Source organism: Lepidothrix coronata, unplaced genomic scaffold (genome assembly GCF_001604755.1).
Source record: "Lepidothrix coronata isolate B3197 unplaced genomic scaffold, Lepidothrix_coronata-1.0 Scaffold10, whole genome shotgun sequence".
Taxonomy (NCBI): Eukaryota; Metazoa; Chordata; class Aves; order Passeriformes; family Pipridae; genus Lepidothrix; species Lepidothrix coronata.
This window is the reverse complement of record NW_016690190.1, coordinates 2,879,765-2,899,688: the sequence shown is the minus strand read 5'-3', so window position 1 is coordinate 2,899,688 and position 19,924 is coordinate 2,879,765. Positions and strand designations below refer to the sequence as shown.

Below are 19,924 nucleotides of genomic sequence, written 5' to 3'. Positions count from 1 at the left end.
TCAGTAAAGAACCTTTTTCTAATGTCCAGTGTTCGTTTGCTCCCTTGTCATGCCAAACAATAAGCCTTGGAAAACTGAGATGAATAGAAGGGGGAAAATGCCAAAGAAAAACAGAAGGACAGGGAAGAGAACACTAATTTTTGGCAGTTGTATGGCTTTTATATGGTCTTTCCTGAAGTTGTGGGGTGGAATTCAGGAGGAAGGGCGTTTTTAATAGTTGAAAAAGTATTTAGTCTTTATTAACATAATAGATTTTGAGCTCGTCTCTAAACTGGTCTTTACATTTTTTCTTACAGCTATAAATTGCTGCTAGGGTTTTATTATACTGGTGATTTCTAGGACCAGGAAGCTCTGCAATTAGCCTGCTTGTGTGATTGCCTGAAAGCCTGAGTTTAATGAATCATAGAATTGTTAAGGTTTGGAAAAGACCTTTAAGATTATCAAGTCCAACTGTTGACCTAGCACCACCACCAAGTTCACAATTAATCCATGTCCTCAAATGCTATATCCACACATTTTGTGGAAACTTCCAGGGATGGTGACTCCACCACTTCCCTGGGCAGTCCATTTCAATGCTTGACAACCCTTTCCATGAAGAATTTTTTCCTAAGATGTAATCTAAACTTCCCTTGGTGCAACTTGAGGCCATTTCCTCTTTTCCTCTCACTTGTTACCTGCAAGAAGAGGCACACCCCCACTGCGCTACAACCTCCTTTCAGGTAGTTGTAGAGAGCAATAAGATCTCCCCTGAGCCTCCTTTCTTCCAGGCTAAACACCCCCGGCTCCCTCAGCTACTCATAAAACTTGTGCTCCAGACCCTTCACCAGCTCCATCGCCCTTCTCTGAACAAGCTCCAGCTCCTCAATGTCTTTCCTGTAGTGAGGGGCCCAGAACTCAACACAGGATTTGAGGTGTGGCCTCACCGGTGCTGAGTACAGGGAAACGATCACTCCCCTAGTCTTGCTGACTCCCCTGCTATTTCTGACACAGGCCAGGATGCCATTGGCCTTCTTGGCCACCTGAGAACACTGGTGACTCATGTTCAGCTGCTGTTGCCCAACACCCCTAGGTCCTTTTCCATGGGACAGTTTGTCAGCCAATAAGATAAAGCACCCTAGGAACTCAACAAGCTTAGAAGCAGGAATTAAGGGTCTTAGAGGTCTTTTAGGATTTGACTGCTGTCATGGTTCCTTTCTCTCTGCACTGTTAGTTTGATGGGCATTTTTGTTTTTCTGTCATGTGCAGAAGGCTTTATGAGATACCTGTGGGACCTTTTCTGCCTTTCATCAGAAAGTGCTCTACCAAGGTACAGAGGTGCAAATGTACGTTTCTCTACAAAGTCAGAGAAAAAAAGTTGGCAGTACTTTGAGGCAAACCAGCTCCTTTTCCCAGACCTGAGGACATTGGATGGCAGCAGGGAAATTCTCCCAAGTTCCTTTTTTATGAATAATTGTCTTTGAGAAAGGAATTGAAAGTGAAACTTTTTTTCAGAAACAAACTGTCAAGTTCTGTGGTGATAGCTATGAACTGCTGCTTAACTGAGGTGATGTTTGTCATGAGTTGACTTTTTCTTGTATTTGGTTTAGGGACTCTTTTTTTGCATATGTTTATTTAATGAACTGCTGCATTTTTCCCTGTTCACTTTAACATTGACTAGACCTGTTACAGGCTTAATAAAGGTTGGTGGGGGTTTCCCATTGTGTTTACCATATTTAATACTTTCGTTAATGACTGATGTGGTACAATCATGACTAAAACTTAAGCAACACCAAAATTGCCAGATGTCAGTATGAAATCAGTGTTATTGACATTGCCTTGTTGCCCTTTTCTGCACCACAGTGTGTTGGCTATGCTCCCTCTCTGCCTATGGCTAGATGGGGAAGTAGAATGATGCTACATGCACAGTTTCTCAGCTCTTGGGATGAAAAAGAGGAGTATAAAATGCAAGAATTTTCCTCCCCCTTCAGGTAATCTATCCCCAACTGAGTCAGGCTAGACTGCACAGGATCCACAGATGAGGACTCATGGATATAAGAAGAGGAGTGGCAGAGTGATTTCAAATTGTTATGTAACAGGGATTTACCAACTGTCATGTGGTGCACCCGCCTCATGAGATGAACTCTCCTGGGAAGCAGCTATAAATCTCTGGGTGAGAAGGGAGTATGAGATATTTATCTCCCACTTGTATTGAAAAGCTGTTGTGCAGCCTTCTGCAGGTCATTGGAATTTTTTAACTCTTAGTCTTGGACCATATTTTTGTCTCCTTCACTCTGTTTTAAAAAAAGAAATTGTCATTGTCTTTTCCTCTACAAGCAGTGGGCTATTTCCTTGAATCAAACAAACTCTGTTCTGGTTGGAATTCATGTTTCTTGGATGAGGTAGCCAGAATTTTGGGTGAGTTTGGTGTAATCACACTATATATATCTTCAGATAACATCTCTCACCCATCATTAATCTCTAAAAGTTACTTGTCTAGTCAAATTTCCTTCTAAGTCAGTGGAGACATAAAACATCTCCTGGAGGGTGCCCATCACATCCTAGAATTGGTCTGTAATAGCACTTGAGAATGCCCTTTGAATATTTGAGTATTTCAATATCCATGATGGTGACTCAGAAGCCAAAAAGGATCACAATATCTTTAGGTTTTATGATACAGTTAAATCTTTTTATCAGATGATTAGATCAGGATACCCTTTTCCATTGAAATTTCACTTCCTTGCTCTTCTGGACAGGCCAGGACACCTTCCCAGGAGAAACCACTGTACAGAGGAGGCTGCAGCAGAAGACAGTTTGCTATAAAATGCAACTTTTTTTTTCAGGGGAACAGACAAAACAAATGAAGTCCCTTATCTCATGTTTATCCATTCTTTACATTACAACAATGAGCGGTGACCGCATGTTATAAAAGGATCTAATTATGAAAAATAGCATTTCTTCTAACTGCCACTGATTTTATTTATTTTGTTTAAAATAGGTTCTTTAGTAGTTGAAGATAAAGAAACCCCACCACATGTGCCCAAGAGCCCTGTGACGGAACCAAACTTACAGCCACCAGGCAGCTTACCTTCAAACCAGCTATCTAAGTTCCCAACACAGATAAGCTTAGCTCAGCTCCGACTCCAGCACATGCTCAGCCAGGTCATGGCTGAGCGACAGCAAGCTCAACGCAGAGCAGGTCCAGTAGTTTTACCAAATCCAAGAATGCCAGGAGCCATGCAGCAACCTCCTGCTTCTCATCAGGTAAATTATGATTATTTCCAGAGAAGAGTCTCTTTTTTTCCACTGCACTGAAGGAGAAAGTAAGGTAAGATAGGGAAAAAAAAAGAAAAATTAAATCTAGATACATAATTTCAGATAGCTTCATCTTCAGCACATGGCTATTTAGGTGGGTTAGGGAACATTTTCTTTACTGAGAATTGAATGGGCATTTTAAATGTGCCTGGGAAAATGTGTGGTAGCACTCGACCTATGTTTATTCATTAAAAAAACAATCACAGAGTATCCAGCCTTATGGAGTGCTGAGCTACCTTTTTGCATTTTGGTCAAATGATCAAAAAGTGAATCTGTCATTAATTTTTTTCCATGTCTATTTTGCATATTACACATAACTTTCAAAGCTGGAAACACTGTCACTGGCTCTTGTGATCTATCTTCCTTTATTACATCAGAATAATTCAAAACTATCTACTAGATTTTGGTTTTAACATTGAAAATCAATGTGTTCTGTGATCATTCAGATAAATAATGTGGTACTATTTGTTTGCATATAATTTGTGAAATTTGCAGAGGTTCAAAAGGACCACTTAGTAAAAAATGCCTGGAACATTGAATAGATATCAGCTAACTTGCAGAACTGGTTTTTTGTTTTTATGCAGACACCTCCGCGCTTGATTCATTTTCAGAATCAAAGCCCCAAGCCCAATGGTTCAGTTCTTCCTGCGCAACAGACGAGATTTCCCCAAAATCAGAGCCTACCAAGGCAAGCAATAAAGCCCAGCCCATTGCAAATGGCATTCTTGGCACAGCAAGCTATAAAACAGGTAGAGGTTCTATCCCTTTTCACTCGCCATGTAGAAATGAAACATTAAATGTGCTTCTTACCATCTTTCATACTGTGCTTCTAGAGTGCTTTTCAATTAGAACAGAGACTGAATTTTTTCTCTATGACAAGATACCCACAGTTTTCTTAATGAGGAAACTGTCAAGTTTCTTTCATTTTGACAGTTCTAAGCAGCTGAAGCGTTATGAAAGTGATCCACTGTGTGTGCTGTGTAGGTGTTTTATTCCCTTGTTTGCTGTTACTGTGGTTTCTGACCTCTTATGCAAAACTTAGCATGGCCATGGTCTGCACACTGCAGTCACTGAATAGACAAAAAAGAAAATCCCAGTTGAGCTTGATGTTAGTGACTTCACCAGGAACCAGGTAAAACCTTAACTAAAAATCTAAAGCAGCCACAAGTATGGCAAATCTGAACTTGTACAGCTGAGGAGAGAAGAGAAAGACCACAGTTGTGTCACCTCTGCTAAGACTGATCAATGCCAACTAATCAGCAGTTGAACTGGGGCAGAAGTAAAACCACATCATATGTTTTCTGGATGTTCAGGAAGGCTCATCCTTATTAAACAGCATATTAACACAAGAATTTTGGGTACATGGAAGGAAAGAGAAAATCATGTCACTAGAGGTAAGCAGGGAAGGATCAAAGAAATCTCTGACCTGAAAAGTGGTGTAATACCATTCATGTTTGCAATGCTTATGATGTCAGAGAACTATTTCCAACTAAATTGAAGAAAGCAGTACAATATCTAGAAGAACCTATAGGAACAAAAACTAAGTCATTTCTATTCTGTGCCTCTGCAAATAAAATTTGCCTGTCTGCAAGCTTTTAAAGAATTCTCATCTGGTAATGCCTTTCTGAAACTAGAGACCAGTAAATAGAATGACTAAACAGGAATTGAGGGCGGTCAAATTTTGCCTACCATGGGTAGCCATGAAATTCTCTTAAAGTCGTTGAAAACTGCATACATCCAAATGAGAAAGAAATTTAGTCTGAATTGACAGTGCACTTCATATCATGTTGTTAAATGTATATGTGGGTAGAGATCCAGTCAGCATTTCAAATTCTTAAATCACTGACACTGTAGCTGTTTACTTAGTAAAATGCTGAAGCAGTTGTGCATTCAGCCTATTACCTGTAATGCTTTTTTTTTTCACAAAAACTGTTACATTTTTCCCACAACACTGTCAATGCAGCATAAAATATTAATAGATACTTAGCATTGAAGTATAGCTTTGAATTTAAGAATTTGCATTCATTTCTTCTATTCATAGTTTTCAACTACTTGTCATCTTCCCTTCCTTGTCTTGCAAGATTGGTTCTTGAGATGAGATAACTTCAGAGTATATCAGGATTTTATGTTTGAATTCAGCTTCCTGAACTAAGCTGCTTGTTTTACCAGTATATTCAGTAGATGTGACCTGTTGCAAAGAAAATAATGTTTTATTGTGGATTATTGTCTTTTTTTTAGTGGCAGATCAGTAGTGGACAAACTTCAACAGCCCTTACAACTGCAAGCAGCACAACATCGACTCCATCCAGCCCCACAGTCACCAGTGCCGTTGGATGTGATGGGAAGACATGTGGTCCCCCTGTGATAGATTTGAGTTCCCCAGTGGGTAGCTCCTATAATCTACCATCTCTCCCTGATGTAAGTGTAACACAGAAGCAATGTTTGATGGATTGATTCTATTTTGAAATAGGTTTTAATGTTTCTGAGAAGTAGAAACCATATAAACTGAAATTCTTGCTCTCTTTGTCAAAATGAGGCGGGTAGAGAAAAAAACAATGCAGGGTTGCTGGAAATATTCAGAGCTGTTCTTGGAAGACAGCTGAGAAAAATAACATTATGGTTTGTGATTGTAATTGGACTTGTTTATTTGGATGCTGCATATTTTTTCCCTGCCTCTGTCATGATACTAACAAAAATGTGTTAGCTTAGCTTTCATTTACCAGTGTCCATAGGTAGCACCAGTTTGCTGATGGTATTTCTGGTAAATGGTCAACATTTTTAAAATACATTTTTAACTAATTGAAAGAGCTATCTTGGGCAAGTATTAATGGTTGGCATACTGGATATATTCCTTATATCTTTTCTTTTTGGTACTTCTTTTCTTCATATATCCTCTAACATGCCTGTCTGCTGGTGCTAGAAGGAGTATCATAAGATCATCTTGTCTTAAACTTCTCTCTCATAGTTTTTCTGAATGGTACATATTTGTCAGAGATCCATGTTGGAACTGTTGAGTTTTAATCCCTTGACTTTTATTCTTTAAAATATTGTCAAGCCTGTTTTTTGTGGTCTAAGGTTTGTAGATATCTGAAATGCCATGGTTTTCCAGTGGTAACTTGCTGTTCCTTCCTGTTTCTGCCACCTGTGCTTTGTCCTCACTGATAAACTGTGTTCTGTTTATTAAAATGGAGTACATAGAGTACAGGGTCACACAGTATATATCAGGTTTAAAAGGTGAACTACACACCATGGTCATAAAACTACAGAGTCTGTGACACATTTTAGCATACTCATTTTTGTTCACAGTATTATGAACTCTTCTACTTGTATATGGTTGCATTTATGCTCTTAAGATACATGGCTCAAATCACTGTAAATATGCTGACCTTGCCAAGGCTTATGCATCCACTTTGGATACTTCTGGCTCACAAATAGAAATTTCAGTGGTCAGTATGTTTGCAAGTAGTAGATTTGTGAGGTATCCACTGAGAAAACTGATACTAAGGTGAGGTGTTTTCTTATGGAACATTATCTCTACGTATTGGAAGAAACCAAACAGTTCAAAAAGTCATTCCTCATTATCAAACCAGAATATGTAATTTTTACAGAAAGTTAAAATGGTAAATTGGGAGCCCCTGAATAAAGTTCAGTTATCTGGCTTGAGCCATAGGAAAGAACAAGTGTTGGTTTGCTGTTTGCATTTTGAGTCAATATGGGTGGCCTCTATCCAGAAGGTATGTGGGACAGATGGGATCGAGTGTCCTTTGAGGTTCTTCCAGTGCTGTTAAACACTAGTGGATTAATGGGTAGTTTGTGTATAGCTTGTTATCTTTTTTAGAGTATATAATGTGAGCGTGTCCAAAGAAGGTGTGGAGATAAAAAATCATCTCTTACTTAATTGTGTGAAAGCCACCTGTCTGGTACAGCCTTCTCTGAAGCTGGTGGAGAAAAATTGGCGCTTACAGAATCATCTGATCTTAAAATGAAGCACTGTCTGGATTTGGCTATGTCATTTGCTTTTTAGAGAAAGCAAGATGACCTGTTTTAAACCATCTCACTTTTGGGTGGTTAAAGTTAGATGAAGTATATTTTGGTCTTCACCTTCAAAATAACACTATGGCAGAGGCATGGGTTTTTGTGGTTTTGGAGAGAGTTTTTTTCCCCTTCCAACACTAACTGCTTCCTCTAATTTCCCCACCTTTTAGATTGATTGTTCAGGAAACATCACACTGGACAATGCTGCAAGGAAGGATGGTACTGCAGAGCAGAATCAGCCAAAACCCCCTTCAAACAGGACTGTGCAGTCACCAAATTCCTCGGTGCCATCACCAGGCCTCTCAGGTAATGGAAATGTGGTGCAATTTTCTGTTTAAGTGGTGTAATTGAAAAGTCTAATGTGGCTATGTTAACACTGATATCAGAATTAATTATATCTATTTTATATCAAAGATTAGAAATAAGAAAATGAGGCAAAGTTGTAGAAACCCTAGTAGGAGGTAAAACTGAGACAATATTTTAGCATTGTGAACACAAGTGACAACATCTTACAAACATGAAGGGAAAAAACTGTAGATTTTAGCACATTGGATAGAAATCTGTAGAAAAGTGTCACTCTCAGGTGTACACCAAATGAAAACCTAGCTGCTGTGGTAAAAGTCAAGTATTTGAAAAGGATAGATAGGATGTAACAGGAGATAGAAATGGTGACTTGGGAAGTTCAATTTGGGTATTAGAATATGTTTTTCACAGAAGGGTAGTGCAGCACTGACACCGGTTGAGCAGAGAAGTTAATGTGATGGGTGGCTAAATGTAGTGGACCTGAAGGATGCAGGGGATTCCTGTCACCATGCCTGCTGGCCATCAGCAGCTGTTCCCATTTTCTGATCTGGCCTGTAGTGAGGCTGTGTGAGTTCCCAGTGAGCCCTCATGCAACATTCATGCACTCACATGGCATTCACAGACTGAGGCAGGTTACCCGAGACAGGTGGGTAATGCATTCACAGACAGCACAAACAGCCCACTTGGGTTTCTCAGGACTGATGCTCAGCAAAAACGTCCTTCATAAGTCTTTAGCAAAAATTTCCTTCACGAGTCTTTTGGCTCTGTGGTCCTGGTCCCCAGACCTTTGGTCTCTCTCATATCTGTCCCCCAGACTTCTTCCTACTCACCAGCTCAAAGTTTCATGGCAGTTCTCCAGAGAGATCTGCTAGAATTTGATAAGGTAAGACAAAACAAACTACAGTGATCAGGTGGAGGGGTCAGCCAGGCAAAGGTACTGATCCATCAGCCTACTTACGGGTCCCTTTTTGGGCATCTCTTTCTATTATTCCATGCCTCTCATCCTCTCATAAATATATATTAGATGAGATATAGGTTAAATAAATGATGCTGCAGGAGACATTTTCCCCAAAACCTGCGTACTTCTCTGACTCAGACTTGGCACAGACCCAGGTTTTGTTCTAACCTGATCCTTCTCTCCTAGGAGGAATCAGTGTGACGAACGTACACCCTCCAATTCGTTCACCCAGTGCCTCCAGTGTTGGGAGCAGAGAGAGGTAAGGAAAGAGTGGGAGAGAAGAAAATGTAACTTCCACCTCCACAGAACATGTATCAGTCTCTTCTCTCTTTAATGCATATATATAGATGTCAATTTGCCTCACCTTCTCTGTTAACAGGTCAGACCTGATGGTTATTACAGCACTCTTTGCATTCTAAAAGCAGTAATTTCATTTGTGATGTATTAATAGCACATCTAAAAACATATTAACACTGTAAATGATGACTAGGTTGGTGTTATTAAAGGAATACCAATTGTAAATTAAGTTTTAAATTCAGAAAAATCAGCTAAAGGAAAAGGTTGAATATTGAAAGTCCTGATGGAACTATAAATTACTTCAGATTTAAGGAACTGATGTTACAAAGAAAGCTGTTAAAAATTTTCTACTGCAATACGGTTGGTTAAGTGAGCACTAGATATCTACTGAGAGTCTGCACAAATGTTTTTATCCATTACTGATGGAATATTAATGAACAAATATATTTACACAATGTTGTTTGAAGAGTGCAGATCCATTAATGTGTTGCAATAAACTCAAGCATAGATATGACATGAGATTAATTTTTCATGCAGAGAAAAATCAGATGACATTCATCCTACTTGAGTTGGAAATGCAGGTGCTTTTTAATATAGAATATGTTTTTCTATATTCCATTTACATGGCAAATTCTGTGAAGGACTCTTGTGAACAGTTTAAATGTTTGTCTGAACAGTCTTTTACTTGCATTTAAAAAAATCTGCTGCTGCTTGAATTAATTTTGTTAGATTCTTCATTTTTATGACTAAATACATAAAAAAAAGAAAGATCTAGTTCCAAAAGCAGGGCCCTAGTTTTGGTAGAGTTGCAAGGCTGTAAGAAATCCTTCCAAGAAAATGTAAATATGTGTTTTATCTGCCTTATTCAGTTGTGTCATTTTCAATGATCAGTTCAGCTCTGGAGAAACACTGGTCTTCCCCAAAATACAGCTGTATCTCCTCCGAAGTGATATGATGTTCAGTGGAAATCCTCTTTTGTGTGTAACCTGAGAGAAAAGGAGATTACTTGCAAATCTTGCACTAATGGGAAGTCAAACCATGAATAATTCTCTAGTTCTGGAACTGCATCATTACAATTTTTCCTTTTGGTAATGCTTTTTCAATATATATCAAAGGAAATAAGCTTGGATGGTGTATTCGATAAAAGGAATACTGCAGTGCTCAAGCTTCAAAGAAGCAAAATAGATTTAGCATCCTGAGGTTTTGGAAAGCACCACTGTACAAAAGTTCTGACTCTTAATTTCCCTTTTCTCTTGCCTTTTCTTGTCATTTACAGTTCTGGCTCCTCCAGCAGGCCACCAGGAGCTGATTCTACACACAAAGTCCCAGTTGTTATGTTGGAGCCCATTAGAATTAAACAGGAGTCAAATGCACCAAATGAGAACTTTGATTTCCCGATTGTTGTAGTGAAGCAAGAAACCGATGAGGAACCCCGGCCTCGGAATGTAATGTTAACAGCTATAAAGATCTCCTTTCTCTTTGGAGGGTATTTTGTATTTATGGGGAGTAAAATAATCTACTCGTGTTCTGTTGGGAGCTTTTCAGGGGAAAACTAAAAAAGCTAAAGAAGGGGAAGAGGTGAAATTCAAAATCAGACTAGCCCTACTGCCAGTTAAGTTAACTGTTGTGATCAGACTACTTTTATCCATTTTTATCCATACTTTTATCCCCCATCTGGGAAGATGGGGAATAGCTTGCAGAGATCAAATTTTCAGGTGCCGCTAGGAAATGTTTCTAATCATAGTGCAGTAATTTACGTAAATAAGATTGCTAGATTTTTGGGCCATCAGAGATTAGTTTTTTATTGGTGGAGCAGTAAATATCCTTTCATAGCTGGTTTCTTGTGTTCAGCTGTCTGATGTTATAGTATGTTAGTAATTTTTGCATGCATGTTGCAAGTTGTATGGCTCCTTGCATATAAATTTGTTAGTCGAATTAGTTTACTTGTTACGGCCATGTAAATTTGAATAAATATTATGGTCTGGCTTTCTTTGTTTCTTCCTACAGTCCATACTTACTTCATTGCTTTTGGATGGAAGTCATAATTCCAGTTCTGATGAAGCTGTCTTAAGAACAGATGCACCAGACAGCACAGATGATCAACCAGGGGTCCTGCAGGAGAACACATTCAGTGGGAAAATGGGATGGATAGGACCCTCCCATGTTGGGGAGGGCAGAAAAGAGGACGATCCAAATGAAGATTGGTGTGCTGTATGTCAAAATGGAGGGGAGCTCCTTTGCTGTGAGAAGTGTCCCAAAGTATTCCATCTTTCTTGTCATGTCCCTTCATTGATGAGCTTTCCAAGGTAATTATGACCCCTTCAATTCCACCTAAAATTGCACTAAAAGACACAAGCTTTTTCTTGTGAAACCCGGGATAAGAAATTTCAGTCTCAAAGGAAGCACTGTGTTCTTGAAAGTCTTGAATCCAGAAATTTTATTAATTAGTGAAAATTGGAATTTACATTGAAACTTCAATTGTATTTTTTTCTACAAATTCTGTAATAAAACTCTTCCCTTATTTGACAATTAAGCAAGATCACTTACATCTAGGGCATGTGTTATTAAAAGTGGAACACAGAATTACCAATCTGTCATAAAATGTTTTAAGGGTGAGAGAAAATACTTAACATTTCTTAATAATAATAATAAAGAATAGGAATTTAAAAAAAAAAAAGAAAAATTAAGAAATGTCTACAGGAAAAATCTGAAGTAATAGAGTAATAAGTATATCACTCTAGTGCTAAATATGGCTACACTGAGCATGGGATGTGTAGTGACTGACATCTTCTAGTAACATCTCCGCCAATGTTGAAACAAGCATTAAGTTTCTTTATTGGCTGTTACAAAACCATTACTCAGTTTCTTGACTTTCAAAATACAGTCTTAACTAGCATTACCAGTGTTTGCTTCTGGAATTAGTGTCTTTGATTAAAATAAATGGCATTTTGCAATGTCCCAACTTGGAAATGTCATGCAATAAGCTTGTTTGTGTTAAAGAATAAAAACATTGGTCATAACATGCTCATTGTTTAATGCTTTTGTAAATATTAGGTTTTTTGATTAAATGTCAGAATAGTTTACTGGTGGAAAACATTTGAATAGCAACTTAGATTAGCACATTGATCACCTCTGTGCTACTCTGAACAAGCGAGTGTATCTAAAACGTCACTTGAAATGGCACGTAAAAATGTTTCTCTCACTTTTAAAACTTCAAATTGCAGGGGTTTTTTGTTAAACTGGTGCTATGTTACAGCTTTGTTCCATAAGCAAAACCTAGTGAAGTTACAGTAAGCACTTAAACTAATAAATATTTGTGCCATTCTGACACGAAAAAAAAATCTTCAAGAAGGCAGAAAACTATGTATTACAAGACTTTTTCTAGTAAAATTAAATATTCAACAATAAGTGTTTAAAATGTCTCCTTTTTACTGGATTGTTGAGGGGAAACTGAGGTGATGATGTCTGAGGGCGAGGGAGCCAAAAACCACTTTGATGACAGGTGTTCAGATCTGTAAAGGTGCATATTACTACGAGTACATTGTGTTACTGGGCTTCAGAGCATGGTTAGCTGAGGTTTCCTCCTGACTTTAGACGTATCAGCTTTCTGATCCCACCTTTATGGGGTTACTTTTTTTTTGCAGCTGTAACTGTACTGAACAAACTTTAGTCTCTTAGCATTAGTTCCTTCAAACACACAAAGTAATTTCTTTATTATTATGTCAGCAGCGACAGTCTGCTTCTTTCATGATTGCTTTTTGTTCTTGCTTCAGGTGGATATGGCAATTTCATAGGTTCATACAGTCACAGAATGGTTCAAGTTGGAAGGGACCTTTATAGGCCACCAAGTCCAACCTCCATGTCCAACCATGAACAGGTTGCTCAGAGCCCCTCCCAACTTGACCTTGTTTCCAGGAATGGGGCCTCTACCATCTCTCTCAGCAACCTGCACCAGTGTTTCACAGCCCGCACTGAAAAAAATTTTTTTCCTTGTTTCTAATCTGAATCTACCCTCTTTTAGTTTAAAACAATGTTCCCACATAGAATCACAAGGTTGCTGCATCTTTTTGTCCTTCATTCCAACCTATCACACTCTTCCTGATTCTTGGATATTCTAATGCATCAGTCCTTTATCCCTAACCTATTTATTGTTTTCTTGTGTCACAAGATCTTTAGGTCATGGCCTGTATGAACTTTTGTATATCTGCCATATCATTTCTGTGATGCAAGTCCAGGCATAGAGGTGACAGTGTCATAAATAATTCTGGGAAGTTAAGACAGTAGAAGATAAACGTCTCCTGGTAGTAAAATGCTTGTTATTCACCAGTGTATGCTAAAACTGGCAGATGGCAAAAATCTTTGGATGACTCTGAATAAAAAAGAGATTTTTTTTTTTTTAATTTGGAAAGTCTTCTGCCTTACTTCTGCCATCAAAATGAAATAAAAGGTGCTGCAGAAATTATTTCCCATTTTCAAAGATATTATTATTATTATAACATACCTCTGAGTAAATACACAGAGATCCTTTTTATTGCGTATTCTGTCATCTGTGTAACAATTCAGCCCTCTTGTGGTTACCTGCAAGCATGCAAGTTCCTTCCTTTGTCGAGAACTGTATTAAAAACATAGACCCTTCATAGGTTTTTCAAAACTTTGAGGTTCATAAATTGTGTTAGGGAATCAGTGAACATAGCTTCCAGAACTGATTATGTAGTAATCTTATGCTGTCCTTTAAATCTCCACGGTTTTCTTAGACCAGCTGATAAAATCATGAACATCTGAAGGTTTTAGGGAGTAAAATATTTCCAGTTTTACAAAAAATCTTGTCTAGGATAATCTGTATAGTTCAGTGATATGTTATAGATCAAGCTTGTAGAGAATATCAAGTTCTCACCATATCACACTGACATGTTTTGTTCTGTTCAGCCCATACAATTCCTTCAGTCTCTCTAGTTAAGAAAAGGGCTCTTAATAGCCATTTGCTTGAACCCTTTGAGCTTGAGTGAAATATTTCAGTATTGACAAAGGTAGACACCTGCTGTCTATTAAGATAAACCATCTTTCTGTTAGGACACCATTAGTGACACTGGTGCCACTAAAAAGGAAAAAAAAAAAGTTGTAATAAAGCATTTTTGCCAGCAGTCTCTGCTTTTTGTAGTGTTTTAAAAACCAACAACAACAAACCAACACATGGCACAGAAAAAAAACCACCCAACAAATGAGGATCTTACCCAGAAATATGTGGAAAGTCTTTTGTCCAGGGTGTGCTACCTCACTAAGGTCAATGTGTCTCTTTGTCTTCTTTAGTGGGGAGTGGATTTGTACATTCTGTCGGGATTTGTCCAAGCCAGAAGTTGAATATGACTGTGATAAACCTACTCACAGCTCTGAAAAAAGGAAATTGGAAGACACTGTGGGTTTGGCGCCAATAGACCGTAGGGTAAGGATAAAATTATTATTTATAACGTTTTTAAGCTGAAGCAGTTTTGAGTTGTGCTAGAAACTTTCATCAGTATTTTACCTGGTTTCAGTTGGCGACTTATGTAAATACACTGAAATTAGTATTTTATTCAAGATCTTAGTCTACATGTGGAACCATTTATTGCAGAGTGGTAGAGAGAAGACTCTTGGTCAGGTGTGAGAAGTATGGCACTGATTATGTGGATGATTATGATTAGATTTATTGCTAATATAGTGTCTAAATATTGCCAGTGCAGTATAGAATATAAACAGGTCTAAAGAGTTATAACATAAGCAGGTTTGGTTGGAAATATGCAGATTTACAGCCTTTGGCCTTGCAGAAAGCACAATTACAGAGCAGCAAAGCACCTATGGAGCTGCTTTAGGATTTTATCTCTGTATATGATCTTAGTACTTTTACTCACCTGTCCAGAAGTGAGTGTTCCCCATTTTAGGGCTGGATGTACCCTGCAGGCATCCGTACTGGGGTGGGATCCATCTGGAAACTGCTTGCAACCTTGGGAGATCAGTTTGCCCAGTTGGTCCAGTCTCCAGCAGCATTTTATACCCTTTCACAGGCCAATGTGTACCAAAGTCAATGACAATCATCATAGCTCCCCCATCTCTGGAATGCATTAATTATGTGAGCATCCAGACAGTTCCTCCTGCAATTCCTACCTGGTGTTCTTATCTTAGGACAAATCACATTACCCATCAGGACACAGTGGGGACAGTGTGTGTGTGGAGGACATACTCCAAGACCTGACTGTCTGTCACACCATTATTTACATGTGCTCAATTTCTGGTTTGAGTTAAATGTAAGTTATTATTCTGATAAGGGATCAGCAAGCATAAAATCACGCAAAACTATTTTTAGAATCTCTTTCAAGGCTCAAGATCTAGTGTAATATATTTGTACACACAAAGAGGAAGGAGGAACACTGAGCATCTGTTCTGTATTTTCTGTGGTTTGTGATTGTAGTATAAACCATGTAGGATTCTCGAATGACTTGGGCATTTATTTTTTTTTACAGAAATGTGAAAGACTGCTGCTATACCTCTACTGTCATGAAATGAGTCTTGCCTTTCAAGATCCAGTTCCTCCCACAGTATGTACCTCACTTCTTTCTATATAAGTAGCAAATTTGCCATGTTTTTAGTGGCATTTTTATGTCCTATTACAGTCCATTATCAGAAGTCAAGTTCCCCAGACACTAAGTGTATTAAATGTGTTTAATTTTATTAAAACTATCTGAAGAGGGAAGTTGAAAGTTGAAGGGGATTTACAAGTAAAATTCCACAATAACTGATTTTACTTAATACTTCAAAAACAGATTAAAAAAGTAAGTTCTGACCCTGTCTGCTAATATCATGTGCTGAGTGATATCACTAAAAAGGTGAATTGCAATATATTTGGGGTTTTAAATACCACCTGATGTTGAGAATTAGGGTACTCCATAGTACTAATATGAAATTGAATTTCTTATTATTAGCTTGAAATTTATTAGTTTAAAATGGGCGCGTTAGAAGTCTAAGGACACACAGAAGAGTTACCAGTGTGATTAGATGAAAAGATGTTCTTTAAGATAAGTCAATGGGGGAAGAATTCAGTAAGTAATATGCTCCTATGCAGCCTTTATTCCATTTGAATAGGAATTCTGAAGAACAAATCAGAGAGTTTAATAATAAGAAATGGCACAAGAGATTAATTGATTAATCATATGATGGTCATGTGTTACTAAATTCAGGTATTACAGCATTTCTCTTAAAATGTGAATCTAGTTAGGAAAAAAGTATAAAAATATTACCATTGGATTTCATATCTTATTTTCTAGTTTCTAGTTCTTTCTAAAGAAAAAATAAGTCTTAGTCCTACAACCACAGTTTGAGTGTCAAAATCATTGATATCCTGAAATTTGCCACCATTTCAAAGGACATATTTCATGACCAAACCTCATTTTAAGCAACTCATTTACCATCTCCATTTTAGTTGTCATATAGTGGTCTTGAGAATAAGTCTTGATAGATAGCTTATTTGACTACATCTGAAAATAATGTCCAGACCAAGTCATTTGCTCTATAATATGTAGTCGTCGTAGGTGGAAGTTATGTTTGTTTCTCTTTGATTTTAAAATGAGCATTGCAAGGAGTATATTTTAGCCAGCAAAACTGTCATAAGTCACTGTCATTCCAGAAACTGTCTGCATGTATGTTAAATGTATAATTCTTGTATCTCAGGGTTGTACTCTGAAGATGAGACTAAAACCCTGCCCACTCCCTGAGATCTAAAGGTTTATAAAACAATAAGTAATGAAGGTGACTGCATTTGGTAATTTTTTTTTTCCCTTTAGGTTCCTGATTACTACAAAATAATCAAAAAACCTATGGACTTGTCAACCATCAAGAGAAGACTTGAAGTGACCAATTCATTCTACACAAAGCCAGAAGATTTTGTGGCTGATTTCAGACTGATTTTCCAAAACTGTGCTGAATTTAATGAGGTTAGAAAACAAGATACTGTATCAGGTTTTGTAGCTTTAGTTCTTTCAGGAAAACTGTAATGGGGGTAGAACTTGCAATGCAAGAATTTATTGTATTAAACTTACTTTGACGATGGGACTGCAGTGAAAATATAGATCACATTGAACGCTGCTGTGGTGTTAGATGATTATGCAGTGGAGATCTTTCCATAGAAGGAAGGAGGATTGTAACAAACATTCTAGCTGAATGGCAGGATAGCAGGTAAAGAAAAGGACAGTTGCCACAATGGTGGGCATTTGATTTAAAAATTCGTTTAATCCTCCTTGCTGCAGATCTTAGATTCAATGGGATTTTCATTCTGGGAGCTCTGGGCTCACTCATGATTTCAAGTTACATGTTGAGTGATTGTTATTATTATCCTGTGCTGCATGTAAGGGAACATGTGGAACATGTGGTGAAAAAGGGTTGTGGGTGGACCACAAAATGAGAGAGAATTACACTGGGAATAAAGGCTTCTCTAAGTGGCCTCAGTGGGGTTCTCATCCAGTGACTCCTTATAGCTGGGAATAATTCCTGCCATGGTGATCTCTGCTTCAGGAAACTGATGAGCTGTGGTGGCTCTGGATGACTTTAGGACTGTGTAGTCTTCCATGTTACAGTCCTTGTCTACCACGTAATATTATCACCATTATTAAAAACTGTCTGTAAGCTAGAGAAATTCTAACACCCTGAAGACATACCTGTATTTCACAGCATAGCACAACTTCCCCCCCCCCACGCCCCTCAGTTAGGTTTTGAGAGGTTTTGGAATCTCTTCAAATAGCTTTTAGAACACAGGCAAGTATGGCTTTTGTGACTGGCTTCTTTGGTAATCCCTCAGAGAAAAAGGTCCTTGAGGGTGTCGGCTGAAAGATTTACGCTCATGCTGTTTTGCAGACTTGTGCTCTTTGGGACCATATGTTCCACAGGTGCCATTCTTGCTGCTGATTGATGTTTTCTGTAGTTTTTGCCTGAAAGACCTGATGTGATGTGAGTATAAAGCTATTTCATGATGCACTGATGTTGTTAATTCACCCAACAGCCTGATTCAGAAGTGGCCGACGCCGGCATGAAACTTGAAGCGTACTTTGAAGAACTTCTAAGGAACCTTTATCCTGAGAGAAAGTTCCCTGTACAACCCAATGTCCAGAGTGAAAAAGATAATACAGAACTCACTGATGACTCAGATGATGACTTTGTACAACCCCGGAAAAAACGCCTCAAAGGAGAAGACCGTCAGTTGCTTAAATGAGCCACATGTGTTACTACGAAAAGTTTTTTAAAAACTGAGAATATTTATCACTGTTACCACTGTTTTGACTTGTAGGTTTGTGAATATTTACCAGACTTTCTACCCCTTGTCTGAAACAGAAATCTGTGGAGATCAAGGCATGTGAAGAGGTTCTCTGAAGTTCAAAACTTTTATCTCTTTTCTGGAGCAGCGCAGAAATTGCCATTTTTGTGGGATGACAGCTGTTTAACTTTGCTTTGAGGAAGAAGTTTGTATAGAATTGAACTTCAAAACATCACATGAGTTTAACTGTGGCTTTCTGAATTTGAAGAAAATATGATCTCACCGGACTTTTAATTTTACCAAAGGCATGTGGCTGGCCATAATTTGATCTGTTTGTACTGTATTTAACACAAGCCATGAAAAAGGATGGTGTAATGTTATTGTCCTGCAGTACTGATTGGTACAGTGAAAGTGTAGTTACCCCCAAAGAACTTATTGGGAATTTTAAAATGTAAGGGGGGGGTGTGTGTATTAAAAATAACTTTTGAAAAAAGGAAGAAAAGGAACTTTTTTGAGAGTTTTTAATGGAGGAAGTAAAGGACAGAATACTTTGGTTTGCGCCATTTTTCTCACCACCAGCAAGAAACAATGGTATTGCTGTACTGTTTTGTTTAACAGGTGTCTCAAGTGTGCTGTACCTCTGTTTAATAAAGTTGATGGGAAAGTTTGTTTGCAACTATCCGTCAGTCTTTGTGTATGTTTAAAGAGGGGAAAAAATCATCCTTTGTGTCCACAAGTTGTTCTTCCAAATTTATAAGTATGTTGTTGTCAAAATGCAACCATTGTTGTAACCAGTGGAAGTAGCCATTGTTACTTACTTGGGAGTACACAAGATGCTGCCCACCTGCCTTTGTCAGAGGGTGGCACTGCACACTAAAATGTAGTGAACACTCCCAAAGATGACTCAGTTGTGTTTGCAGCAGGCCTTTGACATAGCTTTTGATTATGTGGTGGATTTTTAGGCTGCCCTGAGCAACCATTTATTTTCTCTTTTTCTTCTGTGTTTTTTTGTTAGTTTGTTTGTGTGCTTTGTTTTCGTGGGGGTTTTGTTATCATTATTATTATTGCTTTTGTGGTTTGGTTTGCTTTTTTGTGGAAATTTTTTATTACCTGAAGAGAATTGCTTGTAAATTCTACTATCGTAGAGTACCAGAAAAATAATAAAGAGAGGTTAAGGAGCAGAACAAGATAGTGAGGGAGACCATTCTAGCTAAACAAGTGTGATCAGTGCACACCACAATAGCACAGATGAAAAAATAAAGAGGCACTGCCATTGCAATATTTGAACTCTTAAAGATCTAGCAAAGCCTAGAAGTCCTAGATACCCTGGCACCAAGTGCAACAGTGCTTCCAGAGGAAGAAGGTGCTGTGTGTTTCCCCAGACCATAAGTTGCAAGCACAGATTTATTAGGAGGCTTGTTATGCATTTAGAGGTGAAGCTGGACACCTACTCAGCTCCATTCTCAAGTTATCCTGGTGGAAAACACTTGGGAGAGGAGAGTAGATGTACTCCTACAGTCCTTACTTAGCTGTTTGCTGTAAACTGCTTGAAAATGTCTCTCTTTAAATAATCCACTGGAAAAAATATGACTCACCTTTTATTTTGTGGTCTTGGACACCACCCTAACAATCCTCAGAAATTGTCACTGCAGTGAGGTTTGAGATGTTAAATTTTTGCTACTTCATGCAGATGGTATATGCACAAAGAGTTGAGGAAAGTATTATAATTCTTTCAAGCTGCTATGGTGAAGACCATATCTTCTTTG

At 38.1% G+C, this 19,924-nt stretch overlaps 1 protein-coding gene across 1 annotated transcript in view; it reads left to right on the top strand.

Annotated features, from left to right (window-relative positions):
- The window catches only part of TRIM24 (tripartite motif containing 24), a 56,221-nt gene extending 37,382 nt beyond the window's left edge, over window positions 1–18,839 (top strand). The window contains exons 9-19 of the mRNA XM_017804679.1: window positions 2,975–3,240; window positions 3,876–4,040; window positions 5,530–5,709; window positions 7,497–7,632; window positions 8,774–8,846; window positions 10,161–10,329; window positions 10,892–11,190; window positions 14,192–14,324; window positions 15,379–15,453; window positions 16,696–16,845; window positions 17,907–18,839. Coding sequence (XP_017660168.1) covers window positions 2,975–3,240; window positions 3,876–4,040; window positions 5,530–5,709; window positions 7,497–7,632; window positions 8,774–8,846; window positions 10,161–10,329; window positions 10,892–11,190; window positions 14,192–14,324; window positions 15,379–15,453; window positions 16,696–16,845; window positions 17,907–18,116 — 1,856 coding nt within the window. The 3' untranslated portion in view covers window positions 18,117–18,839. The remainder of the gene's footprint in view (window positions 1–2,974; window positions 3,241–3,875; window positions 4,041–5,529; window positions 5,710–7,496; window positions 7,633–8,773; window positions 8,847–10,160; window positions 10,330–10,891; window positions 11,191–14,191; window positions 14,325–15,378; window positions 15,454–16,695; window positions 16,846–17,906) is intronic.
- Window positions 18,840–19,924: the final 1,085 nt, after the last annotated feature.